At 35.8% G+C, this 22,803-nt stretch overlaps 5 protein-coding genes across 6 annotated transcripts; 2 read left to right on the top strand and 3 right to left on the bottom strand.

Annotated features, from left to right (window-relative positions):
• The first annotated feature begins 3,120 nt into the window (after window positions 1-3,120).
• On the top strand, window positions 3,121-4,974 carry LOC132173067 (F-box protein At4g35930-like). Its single transcript, XM_059584637.1, has 5 exons — window positions 3,121-3,165; window positions 3,480-3,584; window positions 4,320-4,394; window positions 4,505-4,586; window positions 4,814-4,974. The coding sequence occupies exons 1-5, from the start codon at window positions 3,121-3,123 to the stop codon at window positions 4,972-4,974; spliced, it is 468 nt and encodes a 155-aa protein (XP_059440620.1).
• Window positions 4,975-6,580: 1,606 nt separating this feature from the next.
• LOC132171516 (uncharacterized) lies at window positions 6,581-7,993 on the bottom strand. Its single transcript, XM_059582846.1, has 4 exons — window positions 7,738-7,993; window positions 7,541-7,647; window positions 7,270-7,461; window positions 6,581-7,033 (listed from the first exon to the last, which is right to left on the bottom strand). Exons 1-4 carry the CDS (start codon window positions 7,855-7,857, stop codon window positions 6,901-6,903), a joined length of 552 nt encoding a protein of 183 aa, XP_059438829.1. The 5' UTR covers window positions 7,858-7,993; the 3' UTR covers window positions 6,581-6,900.
• A 5,049-nt stretch (window positions 7,994-13,042) lies between these two features.
• Window positions 13,043-14,297, bottom strand: LOC132172519 (F-box protein At4g35930-like). Its single transcript, XM_059584034.1, has 3 exons — window positions 14,049-14,297; window positions 13,688-13,762; window positions 13,043-13,587 (listed from the first exon to the last, which is right to left on the bottom strand). The coding sequence occupies exons 1-3, from the start codon at window positions 14,103-14,105 to the stop codon at window positions 13,447-13,449; spliced, it is 273 nt and encodes a 90-aa protein (XP_059440017.1). The 5' UTR covers window positions 14,106-14,297; the 3' UTR covers window positions 13,043-13,446.
• Window positions 14,298-17,919: 3,622 nt separating this feature from the next.
• Window positions 17,920-19,207, bottom strand: LOC132172095 (F-box protein At4g35930-like). Of its 2 annotated transcripts, none has more exons than XM_059583539.1 (4): window positions 19,061-19,207; window positions 18,691-18,765; window positions 18,503-18,596; window positions 17,920-18,420 (listed from the first exon to the last, which is right to left on the bottom strand). In XM_059583539.1, exons 1-4 carry the CDS (start codon window positions 19,112-19,114, stop codon window positions 18,392-18,394), a joined length of 252 nt encoding a protein of 83 aa, XP_059439522.1. In that variant the 5' UTR covers window positions 19,115-19,207; the 3' UTR covers window positions 17,920-18,391. The 2 variants fall into 2 exon arrangements, with proteins under 2 accessions (XP_059439522.1, XP_059439521.1); XM_059583538.1 differs by having other exon boundaries at window positions 18,499-18,596; window positions 19,061-19,187.
• A 1,190-nt stretch (window positions 19,208-20,397) lies between these two features.
• Window positions 20,398-21,447, top strand: LOC132172076 (heavy metal-associated isoprenylated plant protein 27). Its single transcript, XM_059583509.1, is given in 3 exon segments — window positions 20,398-20,574; window positions 20,926-21,129; window positions 21,131-21,447. Coding segments are annotated over 3 exon segments (471 nt in total). The 5' UTR covers window positions 20,398-20,490; the 3' UTR covers window positions 21,314-21,447.
• Window positions 21,448-22,803: the final 1,356 nt, after the last annotated feature.

Consider the following 22,803-nt stretch of genomic DNA (forward strand, 5'->3'; position numbering starts at 1 on the left):
GGCTGCTATATATATTGAAACTGGTGATGAGGACTAAAAAACAGGAGACATAACAGAAAAAACAAGTGCGTAAGAGTAAAAGAAGGGGGGAGGGGAGGAGGAGGGATGGCTTCCATTCCTCCTCCCTAAAGGAACTCACTGGAGAGGAAAAACTAGAGAGAGGCCAGAGGTTCTCTTTCTAGGGCCATTAAAGAAGTACAAAAATGCTGCTCTCTCCTGAATCATTAAAGAAGTACAAAAATAAAGAAAAGTAAATAAATGATATTTAATTAGTATAATGAATGGTTCCCAAGAGGTAGCTTAATCGGTTGGGGTCACGCTTAATAAAGCGGAGGTCACTAGTTTGAATCCCCCTCCCCCTCTTGTGCCGACATGTCTATATATATATATATATATATATATATAAAGAATGATAAATGAAAGCTATTGTGAAATATATTAAAATAAGAATACAAAAAAATAGTTTAAATCCTTAAGTATAGAAAAAAATAACGAAAAAACTGCTAAGAATGCTCTTTTACCTTTAGAATAATAATATTGCCGACCACAAGTAACGAGTTCTAGCTACAATATAAACTATCATGTTTAAAGAATAAAAACGCAATCGTTTTTTATTATGTCGTGGTTTACTCATAGAGTTATAGCATTAAACGCCACGTGGCGAGCATGCACGCCTCTAAGAACCCTAAGGCTTTGTTTGACAAACGGTTTTTTGTGGTTTTGGCAATGTACTGTTCATTTCACCTTTTTATTTTTTAATATTCTTTCACTTTTTCACATCATATTAATTATTTTTTATTACTATTCAAATAAAAAAATCACTACAAAATAATTTTTTTTTATTTTTTTATACCAAACATTCTTACTTTTTCACTTTAAAAAAAAAAACATTCTTATTTTTTTCACATCAATCACCTTTTGCTACAGTATTAAACCAAAACCAAAACAAAATCGTTTACCAAACGAACCCTAAATTGTCCTCCCCGTAAATTTTATGTAAAATGCGCCTTGTTCCAATCCGGCCTTTTCTTTCCTTCTTGCCTTTGCAACCCTTGAGACAAACACCAGTGCGGCTAACAAACCTCAGAAAGAAGACAAAGAGCAGTAACGGCGGCTGGCGAGTGACAGAGCAACAGACCGAGGCAGCAATCGAAGATGATCATTCCAGTTCGTTGTTTTACCTGCGGCAAGGTATTCGCTATACTCCAAAACTACTTCAATGTGATTGTGAAATAACACCTAAATTTGTCGCTCAGAAAACCCCTTAACTTCGCTAATGCTGAACAATGGCTCATAAACGTGCAACTTGCTGTCTTCTTTAGGTGATTGGAAACAAGTGGGACACGTATCTTGACCTTCTCCAATCAGATTATTCCGAAGGGTGAGAAACTCTTCTATCTTTCTTGGATGATATGATGTTTTTCAAATTGTTGAGCTTTTTAACTTGGGGGAAAATTGAAAAAGTGGAGAAAAAATAAGGTACCCAACAAGTCGGCTGCAGAAAGCTACAATTGGGAAAGATAGCTCATTATTGATTAACTTCTTGTTGTGGTGTGACTTTCACCATCAAGTCACGTGGGCCCCTTTGGTTTTTCAAAGTCCTTGTGGGGTTTGGTTTCAACTCTTGCTTTTGGAATACAAGACCACACTTATTGGGTTAACAACTGGTATCTGAGTTCAGGTTTACTAACAAGTCTCGGCCCAACAGTCCACAGGAGAAATGGGTTGTCGCTGTTCCGATCCAGAGCCTGATGTGTGAGAGGAAGATTGTTGGGGTTATCCCACATCAGTTGTGAAAGGGGCTGATGGTTACTTTGTAAGTGTGAGAGAAAACCTTACTTCTTGAGCTAGATTTTGAGATTGAGATAGACTCAAAACCACCAAACACTTGTCAATTGTCATCTATCATCTATGCACGCATATTGTGTCGTTTAACTATGAAAAAGGCCATCCATGGTTGTGGGTGATTATTGTGCCAATTTGTTAAAGTGACAGTACGATCGATGTAGGCTTAACTTTGTGGTGAATATTACTTAATGGTACTGATTTCTGATTGGCAGAGATGCTCTTGATGCACTGGGGTTGGTTCGTTATTGCTGTAGGCGAATGCTCATGACTCATGTTGATCTCATTGAAAAGCTTCTGAATTACAACAGTAATCTCTCTCTCTCTCTCTCTCTCTCTCTCTTAACAGTTCAGTTTAGGAGAATGCTTATGGCTCTACTGCCACTGACATTTGCACTTTGTTGCAGCTTTGGAGAGGACTGACAACACTTGATGAATGGGGTTGCAAGTGAACTTTTTTTGTCTGTGTTTTTGGGTGTCTGTCTATGTCTTCACTGTTTCATTCAGTTTGGGGCTTGTATTAGTTTTTGAAGCCAGATACAGGAGAAGAATTTATTGAATGCATTGGAGAAAATTATGTTCTTGCTTTAGTTAGCATCATGAATGTTCTTGATACGAATGAGTTATGAACCTATAATTATCTCACTAGATTAAAATATTTTTGTTGCCTGATATAGTCATTGCCTTTTTCGATAGTTTTTCCACGTGGTAAAGACACAGCATGGTAACATTTTTTGTGGCCTCATCTATTGAAAAATAAATTAAATAAAAGGCCCAACTTGTAGTTCACAGCCCCAAACCCTTCTTAGAAAGCCCTCCTCCCTCTCCCTAATAGTATAAGCTCCGTGGAAGCAAAGCCTCCCCAGCCTATTGGTCTGCCAAAGCAGGCCTATTTAAATTTGTATGCCCTATAAATTGACCGAAACCAGCCAGCCCTAGATGGACAGAGAGATCGTATCTGACGGCCGTTATCACTTAGATTGTTAATATCCCTTATGTTTGGAGGCTAAACAACATTTGTATAACAAAAGGGGGACACATAATCCGTGAACCCTCCTTCCTATCCAACGAGACAAAGGGAAAAACAAGTTCAAACCCTAATAGAAAAGCGATTTATAATCGCATTCAAACGAGGCCTTGTTATGAAGCCCTCAGTTGATAAAGCTTTGATCGGCTAGTGACCGAACACCTCAAGTTCTTGCAAGATGTAGCACCTCAGTCAACAAGAATCAACTGATCCAACAACCAAAGCTCTCGGGAAGTCACCTTGGTGGGATGGGAATTGACCGACCTTTAACTGAGGCTTCGGGAACAATTTTTGTAATTATCTTGATCGCCCGTTTTTACCCAGTAAATGTTGGAATTAAAAAATCTTTATGAAATATAAATCTGTAACACTTTAAATAAGCTTTCCAACGCTATTAAAATTGTCTTCATCCCATATTAAAATCTTAACAGATGGGCTTTTTATTATGACCGATCAGTTCCAAAACTAGCATAGGCCACTAATACAGTGAGAGTCGAGAGAGGAAAATATAATATGATTGCACTAAATCCCACCCCCACTATATTTACCAACCCACATGATTGTCGAATATGGCACCCTCTCCATAACCAAAGGGCTTTTCAAATAGAGAAACTGTTTCCGGTGTTCCAACAATGTCCCGACTCCGAAGAGACCTCCAATTCAAGGCTACATGTCGGACTCACGCCTCGAGTCGCTTCCAATGGATTTGCTGGTATTTTCTTGTTTATCTGTTATCATTGAAATCTATTGGATATATATGTTTTCCTTTAATTTTCTCTATTTTTAGTAACTTTCGTAATTTTTAAATTATGGGTACCATGTTAAAGAGTGAAAACTATCTATTTTTGTCGATTTAGCTAACTTCAGTTGAGATACCAGATTGGGGAAATACTTATTAATTAATATATAAATTTGACAACTTGAACTTAAAGATAGAGGTCTTTCTAAGTTTAGCTTGGAAATTACATTTTTATCCCACGACTATAAACTTATTTTTTCTTTAATAGTTCATGATCCAAAGGCTCCAAAAACTAATTGACATTAGCAATTTAGCTCGTCAAAGATAAAAGTACGTTAAAAATGTGATTTTTAAGATTATTCGTACTAATTTAGTAAATCTGATTTCCTGTGATTGTTTCTTTAATGCATTATTTGACTTGTTTTATGTACGATAGGTGTTTGGTTTATTTAGTTACAGAAGAGTTCTCTACTCTGGGAATTAAAGGTGGGCAATTTTTGCTTGTGGAAAGCTGTGAAGATTTGTTTTGAGCTTTTAGATAATATTAGAAGTGACAAAAGAGATTGTCCTAAACTCCTTTGCTTTATTAGTTTCTTAATATATAACACATTTTTACAAGTAACTTTTTCTTAAGATAATTTATTCTATTATGCTTCTTTATTTGTATGTTTTGAGCTTCTAATTCCTTTTTTGTTTCATGAATTTGAGGTTAAAATAATTTGCAACTTGCACCACGACCAACTGAGGGCTGTTCTTCATGTTTCTAAAACAATTAGCCATGCTGTAAGCTCACCTCTCTCTCTCTCTCTCTCTCTCTCTGTCTCTGTGGATCAATTATGCTTTTGCGTTGGTGATGATGATGGATGGTTTAGTTTATATGCTACTGCGGCCAGGTTGTGCTTGCACGGCAATCCCACTTTAATTATATAACTCCGAATCGCTCTCATGCGGCCACACCACCGACAGATCACTTGCGTCTTCATAGGTACTTAAATCTTTTTTTCTTCTTCATTTATCCTCTTAAATTATCATTTATTTCAGAGCTTAACAAAAGAAATAGATAAATTTAATCAACACTGCCACCACCTATAATATTTTAATTAAATGGGTGCGATGAATTGACGGAGTAATGTTTTTAATACTATTTTAAATCACTATTTATCCCAAATTTAATTATTTAATCAAATCATCTTATTCTGCAGCATGCATGGGAGATGGAAAGGGAATTTTGAAGGCATGCCCACATACCCCACCAGCACCAAGGAAAGGTAGTCGGCTACGTTCTCGTCTCAATTTCTCTGATCAAGCTCTATCCTATGAAGATGAGTTATGCCAGGCTGTTGCTCGGAATAAACTTCGTTGATTTCCTTTTCTGGTTTCTAAGTGCCGCATGTTCGTCCCTGTCGGTGTATGTATTTTTTTTGTTTTTAGTCTGTATAGGTGATCATACGTAGTAATTAGTAAGGGGGTGGGGGGGTGGTTTTATGGAGTATATATGCAATTTCGTTGGGGTTACATATTTTAGGAGATTTGTGTTAGGTTTGAAAGATTCAGATGATGTTTGTGGGTATAATTAACATGTATATGTTTGAAAGAACGGCTAGTTCTTTTAAGTACTCATTTATTTTATTGTACATAATTCCCGAGAGCTTCTGGTTGATGTTTTCGTCAAAGGTCGTTTGACCGAAGTTGTTTTGTAATGTATTGTCGTTGTGGCACGGCAATAGAGACGGATTTAGAGGAGACTGGCAGTGGCCCTTGTCTCCCCAAATTATAAGAAAAAAAAAATTACGATAAAAAAATAATAATTTAAGGAATTTTTTGCCAATTAGTTCCTCCACAAAATTTTTTTGTCCTTGAGTCCCCCAAAATTTAAAGCTGGCTCCGTCCCTACACGGCTACACAGCAGTTTTGTAATTTGCGACCTTACTTCTATTTAAGCTCAGTAAAAACATGTTGGTATTTTGTAAGCTCAATATATAAGGTGATCATATGAAACTTAATATTTGTGTTAGATTTGAAAGATTCAGATGACGGTTTCAAACTGGCAAATTGTACTATATTTCCTGTATATGTTTGAAGGAAGGGATAGTACTTCTTTCTATAGAAGATAGTACGAATCGAAAGAATGGCCAGTTGTTTATCCTTGTCGTACGTGCCACCTCTTTTTCCCTTGACCACACGTGTGAGAATAATGGCAGCAGGCCAAAACCCTCGTGATTTCTCAGTTGACTCTCGGTCGTCGTTCAACAAACTTAATCAGCCAATTGGAAGTGGCCCACGATGGTCGTCACAGACATCATTATTCTTTTTCCTTCCTTCAAAGTTTACCCGAAAGGTAACTAAAGTTTTACAAAAAAAAAAGAAAGGTAACTAAAGTTAGCCAGACAGCAGACGCACTTAATTGTGAAAATGAGCCGCTTTTAACAAAGCTTTCATATAATATATATAGTAGAAAGGATCCTACCTACGGTTTTGTTAGTTTCCCTTTTCTTTCCTTTTACCGGAAAGAAGAAGAAAAAAGGCCTAGAGAATTTACTCCTTTTTGTGTAAACAACTAACATTAATTTAGCCTTTTTTGTATAAATTACTAATAATTTACTTGTCGCATGACCAGTTGGTGGAGACCAAAAAAGTGCTTACTAAAAGATGGGGTTGATTAAGGAGAGAGATCATTGGATACGAATTTACTTTTTTTGCATTCAATATTAGGTTTAGGATATTCATGTAAAATTGATCATGGAGGTCCGTGGCAAGGTCATGTAAAATTAATCCATGTAATTACACTGATTTGCAATAATTTCGGTGGAAAATAAGAATGTTATAAGAGCTATATGTTGCATTACATTTAACTTATGTTAAATTTTTTGATAGAGAGCATTAAATATCATATCAGTAATATTAATCATATTATGGCACACATCACTCATAATAAAAAAATATATATATAAATATATAATTATATAAAATTGAAAGCTTAATAACATACTCTTATTAGAGTTTAGAAACAAGCATATATAGTGGGAAAGACCCAACTTTGTAGTTCCCTCCTTTTTCCCTTTTCTCCACATTGAATAAAAGGGAACAGAAAACAGAGGAGAATAGAAGAAGAAGAAGAAGAGAGTACAAACAAGCTATAAACAGTGGAAAGCCTGAAAACGAAATCATCTAGCTAGGTTTATTCTAGTAAGCCTCCCAAATATCTCTATAAATCTTTTAAGATCAAACTTTTACCCCACGCTGATTGGAATTCGAGTATTCGCATGGGGAGTCTGGCCGGTAAAGCAGGCTATTGGAATAGAGAACTGGGTTGCAGCGGCATCTCGGGGTTATTGAGCAGACGACTATGAGAGCGACGGCTCTTCCTTGGTGCCTCTTGGGGATGTGTGCTTGGTGCCGTAATAGGCTTCCCATCGCTTGTGCTGCAGAAGATCAACTCAAAAGGGTTAATCAAGGAGAAATTTGCATTCAAGTTGAAAAATAGACACCCAATAGAAACCAACAACTACACAACTCTAACTTTGAGACAATGTAACAGTACAAAATCTCCAAATTAACTAGTTATAATGATAATGTTGATAAAGCCCTATGAAAATTGAAGAGGAGGATAGTACTTTGTTTATTTAAATTTAAGAAAAATATAAGAGAAATTGAGTACCTATCAAGAGACATTTTCTGATGAGACAGATCTGGAGTTTTATATTCAGAGGAGAATTCGCATGGGGACCCTGGTCCTTGGAATAGAGCTTTACGTGGCAGTTCCTTCTCATAAATGGACCGGCGAGTAAATGGCCCATGATCACGCAATGGTGCTTCTGGGGTTTTTGGAGTAAAATTCCCACTTCTCTTGCTGCACAAAATCATCATTTCAAAGAAGAAAACAAAAAGAGGCCGGACACAAGTTTTTAAGTTTTGAGACAAGAATATACCCATCAAGAGGCGAGTTTTCCGTCGCCGGCGTGTTCTGTCGAGAGCGATCCGGCGTTTTAAAATCTGATAATGGGGATTCCTTTGCAGGCTCATCCTGTCCACACACCTGAAAAAACGAAACCCATAATCCGAAGATCTATCCAAGATTTCATGTAATTGCACAGATAAAGAGGGTAAATTGATAATTAGTTAATACCTGCAGCATTTCTCTGGGAACCGACTTACGCCGTGACTGCGACTGAGAACCTAGATCTCGAGGTGTCTTTGGTGTTCCGGGAACCCCTTTCTTCTTTCCTGAATTTACGGGGGACGACATTGCTCAGCTTCAGATACGTGTACCTCGAAAATCGGAACAGTTTTTTCTTTCTTTTTTTTTCGTTTGGAATGTTGTTCTTAGTTTCCTGTCTGGATTAAAAGCTGGAAATCTGGGTCGAAAAACAGAGAGTGGCGGTCTAATATATATATATATATATATATATGGCGGCTTACTGCCAGAATCCCAGATTGATAAGTAATTATTATTTTATTAATAATTTATTATTATTTTTCTTTCATTCAATATTGGATGAGTGTGCCGTGTGCGTCCTGGGGACTTTCCTGCTGGCCCTCCGGTTTTGCGCGGAAGTTTCGTTGGAGACTTTTGGCCGACCAAAGAAAAAAGCGAAAGAGAAAGTAATTTTGAAAAGCCAATAACTAAAAAGAAGAAGAAGATAGTTATGATTTATTATTTCAGATTAAAAAAATAAAAAAAATAAAAAAAATTATGTGCATGCTTTTAAGCGACCTCAAGTCCCTACCCTCTTTCTCAAAAAAAAAAAAAAAAAAAAAGTCCCTACCTTCTCTTATCTTTATAGGTTTTATTTGTTTGTCCTGTTACTCGGTTGATAAATGCTACAAACACTTTTAAATTTATACCATCTAATGTGATATTTTGAATTCAACATTTAATGATATTTTTTAGTGTCACGTCAAAAATTTATAAATTTGAGAGTGTGAGAGTGAGAATAAGCAATATTTCTCATTTTCATTTGTTCCCTAAAAAAGGAGACCTACTATTTATTCATCTCTCATCCGTCAATTTTTTAAATATATTATTCAATCTGTAGGACATACATGTAGTTTGTATAAAAATCAAATAATGAATTTTAAAACATATGAATGAAGATTGGTGGAGAAATAACATTTACCTTAAAAAAAAAAAAAATCCAACAACATTCACAAGTGTTAATCTCATAGTATTTTTGTATATGTAGCACATTCACGTTCACTTTTTTTTTTTTAAATAAATAAAATAAAAATATAAATAAATAAATAAATAAAAAAAGAAGAAGAAGAAGAGAATGTTAGGAGATGGATTATTGTACCTAGCACTTTCTTTGTTAACATCCCAAGATTCCTAAAAGCAGCTTATTCTTCACAATTTAGTCCTATTAATATGGATTTGAAACCCCTATATTACCTTGTGAAGAGAGGAAGGAACAAAAGAATCTATAAAGAGCAGTGAGAGAAGATTTAGAACATGTTTAAAATTGCGTTTAAGAAATTTAGTTTTTAAGTCAAAAAGAGCTTTTGGGTAAAAACTTAATTTTTAAGCTTTTGTCAAAAGTACGTTTTGGCTAATTTTAGGCTTTTTGAATACTTAAAAGCACTTTCAATTTTTTTATCAAACGAATACTTTTTTCTTCGAACGGACTTTTTGAGTATTAAAAATATGTTTAGGCCCTTCAAACGCAATCTCAAAGAGACCCTTATTCGGATGAAAGAGGACTTTACTTGAGTAGCTAGCCCTTCATGAAGTTGAAATTATTCTTATATAGTTATATTCCCTTGCCTTGTTCTTCCTCATTTACTTCCCACTCATCTCCTTAAATCTTTCCTTAATATAAAGGAAATAAATACAGAAAAAGTCATTAGGATGATTAATTATTGATTATATATCTATCATCCACCTTTTCGTCTTTTCCCTATCCATTGGTAGGTGAAATTTTAGAAGCTATTTGCATTATATTTGACTGCTATAGTGCTATGTTAGAAGGAAAGTGGTGATGAATGGAGCGTGCTGGACTATCTCTTCATGTGTAACATGTGCTAATCTTATTAGATTCCATCCCAGCCCTTTAACTTTCCTTCTAACATAATCATTGCAGTGATCACGACGAAAATATAACTTTTGTTGTGTCCAAAAAGCCGCCCTTGCTGGAAGGTAATGTCGGCGAAGCTCAGCTGCCTTGTTGGCAGTTCAATTTGCTTTATCTTTCGGCTAGCATTCTATTTGTCTCGAGAGTGATTTCCTTACTGATATCTACTTGCAGCTCCAGAGTCTTTTTACTTGGACAGCAATAAAGATCTCCCTCTCCCTTCTTGTTTATTTTCACATGTATAATTTGTCAATTTTTTTTTTTTTTTTTTTAAGTATTTCATTTTATTTTTTTGGTGGTGAACAATACCCAAGGGTAGCTTTTTTAAGTATTTGGATTTTCATTTACAAATCTCCACTTGTCTACTCATAATTAAGCTTATGCATAGTGATCAAACCATATAAAAGTGCTAAGCCATGAGACTTAGGGCTGGCAAAATGAGTTCATGTGTCGTGTTTATGTCAACCCGATTAACCCGTCAACCCGAACACGACACCTTTATTAAACGAGATCCGTTTATGATTCGAACCCGTTTAACCTAAACTCTAACCTTAAAATTACGTGCCGTGTTCGTATCGGGTTCATGAGTCGTGAGTTAAATTGTCAACCCTAAATTAAGTTAAACTTAAAATTTACTCTAAAAAATAAAAAAAAAAATTTGAAAAAAAAAAAAAAAATGTATAAACGTGACAACCTGCGAATTTGGTTAATTCATGAACCCGTTTATGTCAGATGTGAACACGACACATTTATTAAACAGGTCATAAACTTGAACCCATTTAACCTAAACCCTAACACTAAAACCAAGGACAGAGGAATGGGGTGGCCCATATAGGCCATGGCCACCCCCAATTCATAAGGAAAAATAATAATTTATAAGGTAATTTTTTATTTTTTATTTTTATTTTTTTGGGCATATGGCCCTTAGCAACACAATTTATTAATCTTTGGTCATTGCTTATACTAAACTCTGCCTCCACCCGTACCTAAAACTAAGTTGTATTTGTGTCGGATTCGTTAAATTGCTTGCCCTACCATGAGTTTACTCATAGGACACGACCAACATAATTATCATGTTTAAAGAACAAAAAAAGGCATCGGTTTTATGTCGTGGTTTACTCATATTATTAAACGCCACGTGGCGACCATTCACGCCTATAAGAAACCCTAAAGTGTCCTCCCCGTAAAGCTTTTTCTTTATCAGAAAGAAGAAAGAGAGCAGTAGCGGCGGCGGGCGAGTGACAGAGCAACAACCATAGGTAGCAATCGAAGATGATCATTCCAGTTCGTTGTTTTACATGCGGCAAGGTATTGCCTATACTCCAAAACTACTTCAATGTAATTGTGAAATAACACCTAAATTTGTCGCTCAGAAAACCACTTAACTTCGCTAATCCTCTACAATGGCTCATAAACGTGCAATTTGCTGAATTCTTTAGGTGATTGGAAACAAGTGGGACACGTATCTTGACCTTCTCCAATCAGATTATTCTGAAGGGTGAGAAACTCTTATAACTTTCTTGGATGATATGATGTTTTTCAAATTGTTGGTTGAGCTTTAAGCTTTTAACTTGGGGGAAAATTGAGAAACTGGAGAAAAAATAAAGTACCCAACAAGTCGGCTGCAGAAAGCTACAATTGGGAAAGATAGCTCATTATTGATTGAGTTGTCGATTGTCATCTATGCACGCATATTGTGTCGTTTAACTATGAAAAAGGCAATCAATGGTTGTGGGTGATTATTGTGCCAATTTGTTAAAGTGACAGTATGATCAATGTAGGCTTAACTTTGTGGTGAATATTACTTGATGGTACTGATTTCTGATTGCTTGGTTCGCAGAGATGCTCTTGATGCACTGGGGCTGGTTCGTTATTGCTGTAGGCGAATGCTCATGACTCATGTTGATCTCATTGAAAAGCTTCTGAACTACAATAGTAATCTCTCTCTCTCTCTCTTAACAGTTCAGTTTAGGAGAATGCTTATGGCTCTACTGCCACTGACATTTGCACTTTGTTGCAGCTTTGGAGAGGACTGACAACACTTGATGAATGCGGTTACAAGTGAACTTTTTTTGTCTGTGTTTTGGGTGTCTGTCTATGTCTTCACTGTTTCATTCGGTTTGGGGCTTGTATTAGTTTTTGAAGCCAGATACAGGAGAAGAGTTTATTGAATGCATTGGAGAAAATTATGCTCTTGCTTTAGTTAGCATCATGAATGTTCTTGATACGAATGAGTTATGTACCTATCTCACTAGATTAAAATATTATTGTTGCTTGATATGATTATTGCTTTTTGATAAGCAATTAGATGAGTAATGCTTTACACCGTACTTTTATTTTATTTTACTGCAAGGAATTGGCACTGTGAAGCAGCCATTCTTTTAAGATTCAAGAGCTAATTGATAGAGATCATATAAGAACAAAAGTAGTTTAGATGTTGTTCTCTGATGAGCAATGTAGTCATGTTTTTTTTTTTTTTGGATGATATTCTGTTCTGGTGCTGGCTTCGTCTTTGTAGTCTACTTATATGGAAGAAGGGAGGGGATATTCACCGATAACTCTGCTTGGATCTTGGCTAAGCACCAAGATTATGGCAATATTTGTTTACATTCATTGCACTAACTTTAGCATCTGTGGGAATTGACAAGTTCGGAGACAGCTACTTGTTTCTTATGCCTGTTATTCCTACCTCTTGTGGATAGATGTCCGGCACCGATCTTGTCTGACCTCATCCTCCCCACTGATGGGACTGGGGGCTTCTTTGCTTTTTCCAATTAGGCTAGAGTCGACGAAAATCCCCTTCAGCAAAAAAATAGTGAAAGAGAGTGACATTCATTTTCCAAATTGTTGTGACTTTGTTTCTTTAACAAAAGCAAAAGAGAAAAATGTTGAAGAAAAGAGAAAAAGAGTGAGAAATAATAAACAAAAGATGGATTTGTTCACAAATGCATCAAAAATGCATTTTGTTTTTGGTTTGCATAATCGGATGAAAGAGCTTTTTAGTGGATTGGTTAGCCATTTTGATTAAAAAGAGAAAATGGCTAAGCCATTAGGAACATGGGCAGAACTAGTAAGGGGCGGGCTTGTGAGGAAAAATATTTCTTAAAACATTTTTTTAAAATCAAATTTTTACTCCTGAATTTTTATTTTTTTACCTCACGCCTAAAATATGATTTCTATCATTTTTTTTGTTTATTTTACATGTCCACACAAGAGCGGGAGGAGGATTCGAACTAGTAACTTTCACTTTATTAAGCATAGTTCCAACCGATTGAATTAAACGCGCATGGCGGATAAACCAATTTGTAGGCCAACGATATATGTTACCATTGTACTTCATGCTCTTAGATCGGAAAAAAAAAAAAAGAGAAAGTATATTCTTCATTTCCTCCTATCAATACCTTTCCATTTATACTCAAATTACAACAAAATCCGATCTCAACGGATAGCTCGATTGAAAGGGAATCGGATCGAATCTCCTTCCTTTCTCCCTCCCCTTGAGGCCGGATTAAAAATAAATAAATAAAAATTACAACAAATTCCTACTATCTTCTATAGAACTATAAAAGAAAAACGATCTGTCCTGCTAAGAAGAAAGAATAAGCAATTCTTTCCAACATATACGGGAAATATGCACCGAGACAGACGAAGACGTGGCACTTAGAAACCAGAAAACAGAGTCTAACGGAGTTGAATCTGAGCACCATCCCGGCTTAACTCATTCTCAATCTCATAGGATAGAGCTCGATCAAGAGGCAAGGGTTCGCTCAGGGGCTGATCGGAGAAATTGAGACGAGAACGTGGCCCACGACGACTTGGTGCTGGCGCGCCGCCGGCGGTGTGCTCACACGACCGGACCGACGCGGCGGAGTTGTATAGTTGAAGTGGGTTTGCTTTGCAGTCTGAACCTGGCAACAGTAGCATCAACAGAACCATATTCCATCATCAACGCAAAATCACAATTGCTCCACCACAGAGAGAGAGAGAGAGAGAGAGAGATGAACTTACAGCTTCTCTAATTCTTTTAGAAACATGAAAAACAGGCTTCAGTTGGTCGTGGGGCAAGTGGCAAACTATTTTAACCTTAAATTCATGAAACAAAACGAAATTAGAAACTCAGAAAGGGGAAGAAAAAAAAAACCCCCATATAGCAACCTGAAGACTGAAGAGAGCATATAATTAGAAAGTCCTAAAATTTTATAATTCTCAACCATGCTATATATATATAGCTAAACCGACAAGAATATCAGGTTTCACTCTTTCAGATGGTATACCCATAATGTCAAAATTTCCAAAGTTCCTAAAAATAAAGGAAATTAAACATATATATCCAAGAGATTTGAATGGTTACAGATAAACAAGCAAATACCAGCAACACCATCGGAAGCGACTCTAGCCCGCGTGACTCCGACCGTGCCCGGGACATTGTTGGAACACCGGATCGAACAGTTTTTTCTGTTAGGAAAATCCTTTGGTTCTGGAGAGGCACGAGACTCAAAACTCACGCGGGTTCGTATTTTTATAGGCTGGGGGTCACCGGTCACTCCTCAGTCACAAATTGAGGACATGTGGGCTCCTCTAGCCTTTCTTCTTCTACAAGGAAATGAAGGAACAGTCAATTCTTTCTCAGATTTTCCATTTGGACTTTGGCTTTTGTGGTGCTAGCTTCATTGTCCACAAGAGTGCACCGGAGCAGCTGTTCCTGTCATTTACAAAATACAAATGTGCTATTGAAAAGCATTATTTTTGGATGAATTCAAGAAATAATGCTTTTTCCTAATAGCAGTGGGAGACAATTCAATAGGTGAGCTTTTGTCATGCACTAAAGCTCTTTCTTTTCTGCAATACACAGGAAAGGAAAGCAATATAGCAGGAGCATCCTTTCCACTGTTAAAAGATGAAAATTATGGTCATAAGAGGTAGGTAAATCGGTTGGAGATCACGTTTTATAAAACGAATGTCATTAGTTCAAATTTTCATCCCTTCTTACGTAGACATGTCAACAAAAAAATAAAGAAAATTACTAGCCAAATGGGTGGAAACGCTTTCAAGTGAATTGTAACTACTATTTTTGTAGGATTTCTCATAATGAAATTATATTATGTCATGTCATTATAATGAAATAAGGATAAGAAAATAGTGAAATTTCTTTCATAACCATATGATATATACAGACAAAGGTGAAAGGATGAAAGCATTTTTCCCTACCAATTGCAAAAATCTTGGTAATGATTAATTGTCATTTGCCACGCTCTTAAACGATAATTTTGCAACTTCAAGCAGGAAGAATCGCGTTTCTTTTATCTAATCATCAATTAATAGACAAAGCCTTGAACTTGAAGTGCACGTCATGATTTTCCTCTCGTCATCATGACATAACAGAAAGATAAAACTTCGGCAAACCTTTTTTTTATAAGATAAATTTTGTGTTTTTGTTATAAAAAATAACTAAATAAGTAAATAAAAAAAATTGTTTGTAATTAAAAGAAAAAACGAAAAGCGTGGAAGCTCAAGAACATGCACCTAGATAGAATTAGGAACAAAGTTATGGTTAAGGAATGTTTCGCATTTATAAAAAGATATAATGTAGATAGAGAAAGAGGAGGTTGATGTGTCCGAATCGATCAGAAGCTTTATCTTATAATAAGTGGCGGACTTACATGGGGGTGGGCGTCCCTGGTAAAAAAAAAAAAATTAAAAAAATTCATTAAGTATTTTTCAGTCAAAATTTTAAGGGTGCCCTGGTAAATAAAATTACAAAGGCGCCCCTAGCTTTCTTTTTGTCCTTCAAATGGCCATCAACGTAGAAATGTGGAGAAAGGAAGCTATTTTTTTTATTAAGGAGAGAGAGAATAAAGTTATATTTTAATAGGGGAGAGAAGGTAGATAATAGTTTTATTATTAAAAAAGAGATAGTAGGGGAATTTTATAGTGTTTTTGGTCATAGTTTATAGATAAATATGGTTTTTTTTTTTTTTTTGGGGGGTAAATTTAGACTCCAGTCTATTTTTATGTAGACTATCGTTTCTAATGTAATTTATGCTTTGAGATTTGGGGCTTTTCTAAAAGAAATAGCCGTATACTAATAGCTCACTAAAAGGTATTCATTTTTTTTAGATACTACTAGTCATTTAATTGTACTTAGTTTATTTCACAACTAGTTTAAATTATTATGTGTTTGTGACGTCGTTAGATGAAGATTTTTAATAGTTAATTTTTTTTTTTGGATAATTTGATGAGTTTGATTTGATTATTATGATATAATTTATTTTTTTATTATATTTACCATATTACAATAAAAATATAATACATAAAGAGAGAGAAAAAAAAAAACCTATATTATATTTTATTATTTTTTTCGCCCCTAGTAACTCCAATTCCTAAATCCGCCACCGGTTATAATCATGCAAAGGCAAAGCAAAAATGAACTCTAAAAAAGTTGTTGTGGAAGTTTCCTAATTCTCACGACCATGGGCGTCTAATTATATGATTCCAGCTATAACCATTCAGGCTCCCATAATGTCACCACCTTAAAAAGTTAATAGTAGAAGAATTTACTTGGCTAACTCCCACAACCACAACCACAACCACAACATCCATGATGGTCCAATCCAATGTCTCATTCTTGGAAAAGATGCCAAACTTTTTATGTGAAAAAGGCCGGTGGGCGGTGATACTGATTGTTTTCAATGTCCTAAGTCATTAATAAAAATAAAATTACATCACATCATAATAAAAAAGTAAAAAATATTAAAAGAAAATCAAGCCATTTTTGTTTTTAATAGATAAAAGAAAAAGAAAAAACGTTTTCCAATTAAGCATAAAATGTCGGTAGCGCGAATGATAAATGTTTTTATACGATGGTAATCTCTCTCTCTCTCTCGTTCCCCCTCTCACTCTCTTAACAGTTCAGTTTAGGAGAATGCTTATGGCTCTACTGCTCTACTGCCACTGACATTTGCACTTTGTTGCAGCTTTGGAGAGGACTGACAACACTTGATGAATGGGGTTACAGAAGTTGGTTTTACTGAAAGCCACTTGCTTTTTTTGTCAGTGGTTTTGGGTGTCTGTCTATGTCTTCCCTGTTTCATTCAGTTTGGGGCTTGTATTAGTTTTTGAAGCCAGATACAGGAGAAGAATTTATTGAATGCACTGGAGAAAATTATGTTCTTGCTTTAGTTAGCATCATGAATGTTCTTTAGATATGAATGAGTTACGAACCTATCTCACTAGATTAAAATATGTTTGTTGCCTGATATGGTTATTGTTTTTTGATAAGTAATTAGATGAGTAATGTTATACACCACACTTCTATTTTATTTTACTGTAAGTAATTAGCATTGTGAAGCAGCCATTCTTTTAAGATTCAAGAGCTAATTGATAGAGATCATATAAGAACAAAAGTAGTTTAGATGTTATTATCTGATGAGCAATGTAGTCATGTTTTTTTTTTTTTTTTTTTTTTGGATGATATTATGTTCTGGTGCTGGCTTCGTCTTTGTAGGCTACTTATAAGGAAGGATGAAGGGGATACTTACTGATTTCTCTGGCTGGATCTTGGTTAGCCTCTGTGGGAATTGACAATTTCAGAGACATCAACTTATTTCTTGTGCCTGTTATTCCTAACTCATGTGGATCCCCACTGATGGGAATGGGGGCTTCTTTGCTTTTTCCATTTAGGCTAGCGTCGACGAAAATCCCCTTCGACAAAACAATCCCCGAAACTTTAAAGATGGTGAAAGATAGTGACTTTCATTTTCCAAATTGTTGTGACTTTGTTTCTTTAACAAAAGCTAAAGTGAGAAGTGTTGAAGAAAGAGAGGAAGAGTGAGAAATAATAAACAAAAGATGGATTTGTTCACAAATGCATTTTGCTTTTGATTAAAAAGAAGCCATTGGAAGCATGGGCAGAAGGAACTAGCAAAGGGCGGGTTTGGGAGGCTTCAGTCTCCCCAGCCCCCAAAATATTTCTTACACATTTTTTTTTATTTAAATATCGCTATGCAATGATATATGTTGTCAAAGGATCTGGCTTGCATTGTATGTTGTAATTTGATCGACGGTTAAAATTGAATTTTAAAGTTGACTTACTTTTAGAAGGTTTTAATAAAAAAGAAAAAATTAAGAAAAATTTTAAAAAATTCAATCTTAACCGTAATTAAATTACAACATATATGCTGTTATGCCAAATCACCATTGTAGTTCACGCTCTTAGACCCGCTTCATTTTTTATGCAACAAATAAAAAAGTATTTTCTTGATTTCCTCCTGCCAATGCCTTTCCATTTATACACAAATTACAAGAAGTTCCGATCTCAAGGGATAGCTCGAATATTGAGAGGGCAAGACCACTCAATGAGTTCTCATAAAGCGGAGCCCTTGAGACCGGAGTAAAAAAAAAAAAAATTACAACAAATTCCAACTATCTTCTATAGAAGAAACACGATTTGTCCGGCTAAGAAGAAAGAATAAGCAATTCTTTCAAACATATACGGGAACTATACACCGAGACAGACGAAGACGTGGCACTTAGAAACCAGAAAACAAAGTCAACCGAGTTGAATCTGAGCAACATCCCGGCTTAACTCATCCTCAATCTCATAGGATAGAGCTCGATCAAGAGGCAAGGGTTCGCTCAGGGGCTGATCGGAGAAATTGAGACGAGAACGTGGCCGACGACGCCTTGGTGCCGGCGGGGGACTTTGGCTTGGCGTCAAAACACCCTTCCCATCATCTCCCATGCTGCAGAAGAAGATCAATAAATTTCAAAGCGTAAATGAAGGAGAATAGAAGATAATTTCAACGTTTGAGATTAACTACCTACGAAAAGGCAAGTGTTCCGCCGGCGGTGTGCTCACACGACCAGACCGACGCCGCGGAGTTGTATAGTCAAAGTGGGTTTTCTTTGCAGTCTGAACCTGGCAACAGTAGCATCAACAGAACCATATTCCATCATCAACGCAAAATCACAATTGCTCCACCAGAGAGAGAGAGAGAGAGAGATGAACTTACAGCTTCTCTAATTCTTTTAGAAACATGAAAAACAGGCTTCAGTTGGTCGTGCGGCAAGTGGCAAACTATTTTAAACTTGAATTCATGAAACAAAACGGAATTAGAAACTCAGAAAGGGGAAGAAAAAAAAAAAAAAAAAAAAAAACCCATATAGCAACCTGAAGACTGAAGAGAGCATATGATTAGAAAGTCCTAAAATTTTGTAATTCTCAACCATGCTATATATAGCTAAACCGACAAGAATATCAGGTTTCACTCTTTCAGATGGTATACCCATAATGTCAAAATTTCCAAAGTTTCTAAAAATAAAGGAAATTAAACATATATATATCCAAGAGATTTGAATGGTCACAGATAAACAAGCAAATACCAGCAACTCCATCGGAAGCGACTCGAGCCGTGACTCCGACCGTGCCCCCGACATTATTGGAACACCGGAACAGTTTTGCCGTTGGGAAAATCCTTAGGTTCTGGAGACGCCACGAGATCCAAAACTCACGCGGGTTTCGTATTTTTATAGGCTAGGGGTCACCGGTCACTCCTCAGTCACAAATTGAGGACATGTGGGCTCCTCCAATCTTTCTTCTTCTTCAAGGAAATGAAGGAACGGTCAATTCTTTGTCAGATTTTTCTATTTGGACTTTGACTTTTATGGTGCTAGCTTCATTGTCCACAGCAGTCCACCGGAGCTGCTGTTCTGTCATTTACAAAATACAAATGTGCTATTGAAAAACATTATTTTTGGATGAATTCAAGAAATAATGCTTCTCCTAAGCAGTAGGAGACAATTTATGAGGTGGGCTTTTGTTATGCACTAAAGCTCTTTCTTTTCTGCAAAACACAGGAAAGGGAAGCAAACAGGAGCATCCTTTCCACAGTTAAAAAATGAAAATTATGGTTTAGGTACTTCAATCGGTTGGAACCATATTTTATTAAGCGAATGTCACTTATTTAAATTTTCTCCATCTGTGGACATGTACAACAAACCCAAAAAACAAAAAACAAAAAAAAAGAAAAAGGAAAAAGAAAATTATGAGCCAAATGGGTGGAAACGCTTTCAAGTGAATTGTAACTATTAAGTGCGCACGATAGCTAACTTTAATTGCCTTTGCAGGCTTTCAGCCCATGCGTTACGTACGGAAGGCCTTTTAATATATATATATATATAAGAAAAGATTGATATCTTGAGTAGCGGGGATATAGGACTATTTTCCACCATTATCGACTAATTTCTTTCCTGATTGTATGGTGGTGGGGGTGCTTGGGGATCGGAGGAAACATATGTGGGCCTGGAAGCCCTTTTTTTTTTCTAAGCGCGGGCCAGGAACCTTTATGGCATAGGCGTCGGATTAGCAGAGCTGTTTGACAGCAGCCTAATACGACCTGGTTCATTTTAAAAAAGTGTTTTGAATGCGACGAAAACCTGTTTTGTTTCAGAATCATCCGAGCCGAGCCCAAATCAACGGCTCTAATTGCCTTAACAGCCATAACCAACCCTAGCTGATCTTTCCTAAAGACTGAAAGATCTCTATGTCTACTAAGGTACCACTAGAAGCTTATGGTCCGGTTGGTTTTTGGGTCGCCCCACGTGTACCAGTATCACCACACGTGTCGGTCCAGAAAGACCTAGACGCACTAAAGAGTCGGCTCATCTGGCTTATATATATATATGAGATATAGCCGTAATGGAGTCGCCCTCCACGCACTTTTATCTAACAAGTCCTTTCTACTGTCCTCTTTTCTTTTGGAATTTTCTTTGAATGATCAGTTTGAACCATTTTTGGCTTCTCAGTGACTTTGATGGGCCTTCTAGATCGTGTCTCCGGTCTCCGGCACTGCCGCGGTCACCGAAGCAATAAGCTCAAAAAGCGCAAGCAGCTTCAGGTACGTACCTTTTTTAACTGTTTATATTTGACTGTCACATTACTTTTACTTCAATAATCTAAAAGAAATTATAATAAAAATTCGTGGAGTCAAGCGTTGAAAGTGTTTGCGGGCGGAAACAGTGGTGGAACAAATGTGGGGTGACCATTTGGATATATATGATTTACAAATTGCCTTGAGTCAGATTTTGCTTTGATTTCTAATAATAATGAGAAATGTTTGCTTTTGCAAATTTTTTTTGTTTTTGGTGGGTTTACAAATGAAATGGAACAAATTAGTTTATCCTTAAAAACTATATATAGGTTATTAGTGTATATATAATAACGTTTTGTTTGTAATTAATGAGATTAGACGGTGGAGATAAAAGTGAGAATGGACTGCGAAGGGTGCGTGAGGAGGGTGAAGAAATCGGTGGAAGGCATGAAGGGGGTTACACAGGTGGAGGTGGACCCCAAGCAGAGCAAGCTCACTGTGATCGGGTACTTGGACCGCAATAAGGTGTTGGCACGTGTCAGACATCGAACGGGGAAGAAGGCCGATTTGTGGCCCTACGTGCCCGTTCGATGTGGTGCCGCATCCCTACGCCCCTGGGGCGTATGACAAGAAGGCCCCACCCGGCTACGTGCGGAACGTGCTGGATGATCCTGAGGCTTCTTCTCTTGCACGTGCCAGTTCTTTCGAGGTCAAGTACACCACCGCCTTCAGCGACGACAATCCGAATGCTTGTGTAGTCATGTGAGACTCTTGAGTTGAGTGTGTATACGTGTATGGTTCTGAACAATGTGAAGTGCTTTTTTTTTTCTTTTTTTTTTTTTTAATGTACCTTATGTGAGATGTTAAAATATTAATTAAGTTATTGAATTTATTTGTTTTTATCAATTTAACATGATCACAAGATATTAGTAAAAGAAGTTTTGAGTTTAAATTTTATATTAATTAAATTCACTTTTTATTATCGACTTAAGACTTTTTGAGTAGAGACAACACTTTCCTTAAACGATATTAGATTGTAACACTATTGTCTATTGCTGTTTCTTTTATAATAATGTTAATTCTAAATGAATTTTTATTGTCCTTAAATTTTATATTATTATACTTTTAGGGTATTTGTTTAAACCACATATTGTAATTATCTGAACATAATATATACAAATAAAAAAGATAGAATGATTGAAGGATAAAAACCGATTAATTCTATGAGGCCTACTGTGTTTTACTTGTATCTTATTAAGAATAATGTGGCTATTAAAATCACCGTTGGGCTTTTGATTGATCATTATTGAGTTTTGATCCAATAGTGATTTTAATAGACACATCATTCTTAATATGATACAAGTAGGCCATTTATAATTACTCATAAAAACCTAGAGTGATGTGACTATTTATCTTAAAAGTATTTATTAAATTATTAAAATTATATTTTCTTATCGACTTAAATTTCTTGAACAATTGGTAATTTAACATGGTATTATAATCAAAGGTCTTGAGTTCAAACCCTAACTCTATTTTTCACCTCTTATTTTATTAAAATATTTTATGTGTTGAGCCTCACCTATGAAAAGAAACTTTGAGTTCACATGTGATGGAAAATGTTAATGTATTTAATAAATGATTAAGTTTATTTCATTCTATCACTTGAATTTTTTGGACAAATAGTGATATAAGAACTATTTTAGGTTAATAATTAACATTGTTTCCAAGAAGTAGCTCAATTGGCTGAGACCACGCCTAATTAACATGTAAAAAAAATATAAAAAAATTAACATCATAAAAAATGAAACCGACCACTTGTATTTCATATCAGCTAAAATAAGTTTTCTACTAGAAATAGGATGGAAATTGAGTTAAATGAGTAAATTGTAGCGAGCGCCTTTATTTAAAAGTCTATTCGAGCAAGACGAGATTTGAGTATCCTCTCGTATAACGGTAAAAGGTTGTTTGTTGCTGTTTATTGCAAATTTTCACCTCTACTTGTGATTTAGGATATTGATTGAGACATACATTGCATTTTCAAGTACTTATTCTTGATGATTAATATATCATTTACAGATTAGGCCATTATCATTGTTTGATGTTTAAGAAAAATCTAAAAAAAAACACTCGCATCAGAAGTCATAAATATAACCAACATCAAATGACATCTACAGTATTTTCCAATGTATTGAAAAACTAGATGCTCAATGCATTATTAAATTATAAAAAATGAATTATCTCTCCTCTTATTCACAT

Source organism: Corylus avellana, chromosome ca2 (assembly GCF_901000735.1).
Source record: "Corylus avellana chromosome ca2, CavTom2PMs-1.0".
In the NCBI taxonomy this organism is placed as follows: domain Eukaryota; kingdom Viridiplantae; phylum Streptophyta; class Magnoliopsida; order Fagales; family Betulaceae; genus Corylus; species Corylus avellana.

What these genes read in the sequence shown, in the direction of transcription:
- LOC132172095 (XM_059583538.1), bottom strand. Translation starts at nt 19,114, where the DNA reads ATGTCGGGGGCACGGTCGGAGTCACGGCTCGAGTCGCTTCCGATGGAG. An exon ending in CGCTTCCGATGGAGTTGCTG is followed by an intron (nt 18,766 to 19,060) that starts GTATTTGCTTGT and finishes CATGAATTCAAG; the next exon opens with TTTAAAATAGTTTGCCACTT. An exon ending in GAACACTTGCCTTTTCGTAG is followed by an intron (nt 18,421 to 18,498) that starts GTAGTTAATCTC and finishes CTTCTTCTGCAG; the next exon opens with CATGGGAGATGATGGGAAGG.
- LOC132172519 (XM_059584034.1), bottom strand. Translation starts at nt 14,105, where the DNA reads ATGTCCCGGGCACGGTCGGAGTCACGCGGGCTAGAGTCGCTTCCGATG. An exon ending in CGCTTCCGATGGTGTTGCTG is followed by an intron (nt 13,763 to 14,048) that starts GTATTTGCTTGT and finishes CATGAATTTAAG; the next exon opens with GTTAAAATAGTTTGCCACTT. An exon ending in CTAAAAGAATTAGAGAAGCT is followed by an intron (nt 13,588 to 13,687) that starts GTAAGTTCATCT and finishes TACTGTTGCCAG; the next exon opens with GTTCAGACTGCAAAGCAAAC.
- LOC132173067 (XM_059584637.1), top strand. Translation starts at nt 3,121, where the DNA reads ATGGGAATTGACCGACCTTTAACTGAGGCTTCGGGAACAATTTTT. An exon ending in CGCTTCCAATGGATTTGCTG is followed by an intron (nt 3,585 to 4,319) that starts GTATTTTCTTGT and finishes CATGAATTTGAG; the next exon opens with GTTAAAATAATTTGCAACTT. An exon ending in ACCACCGACAGATCACTTGC is followed by an intron (nt 4,587 to 4,813) that starts GTCTTCATAGGT and finishes CTTATTCTGCAG; the next exon opens with CATGCATGGGAGATGGAAAG.
- LOC132171516 (XM_059582846.1), bottom strand. Translation starts at nt 7,857, where the DNA reads ATGTCGTCCCCCGTAAATTCAGGAAAGAAGAAAGGGGTTCCCGGAACA. An exon ending in TTCCCAGAGAAATGCTGCAG is followed by an intron (nt 7,648 to 7,737) that starts GTATTAACTAAT and finishes TCGTTTTTTCAG; the next exon opens with GTGTGTGGACAGGATGAGCC. An exon ending in CAGAAAATGTCTCTTGATAG is followed by an intron (nt 7,034 to 7,269) that starts GTACTCAATTTC and finishes GATCTTCTGCAG; the next exon opens with CACAAGCGATGGGAAGCCTA.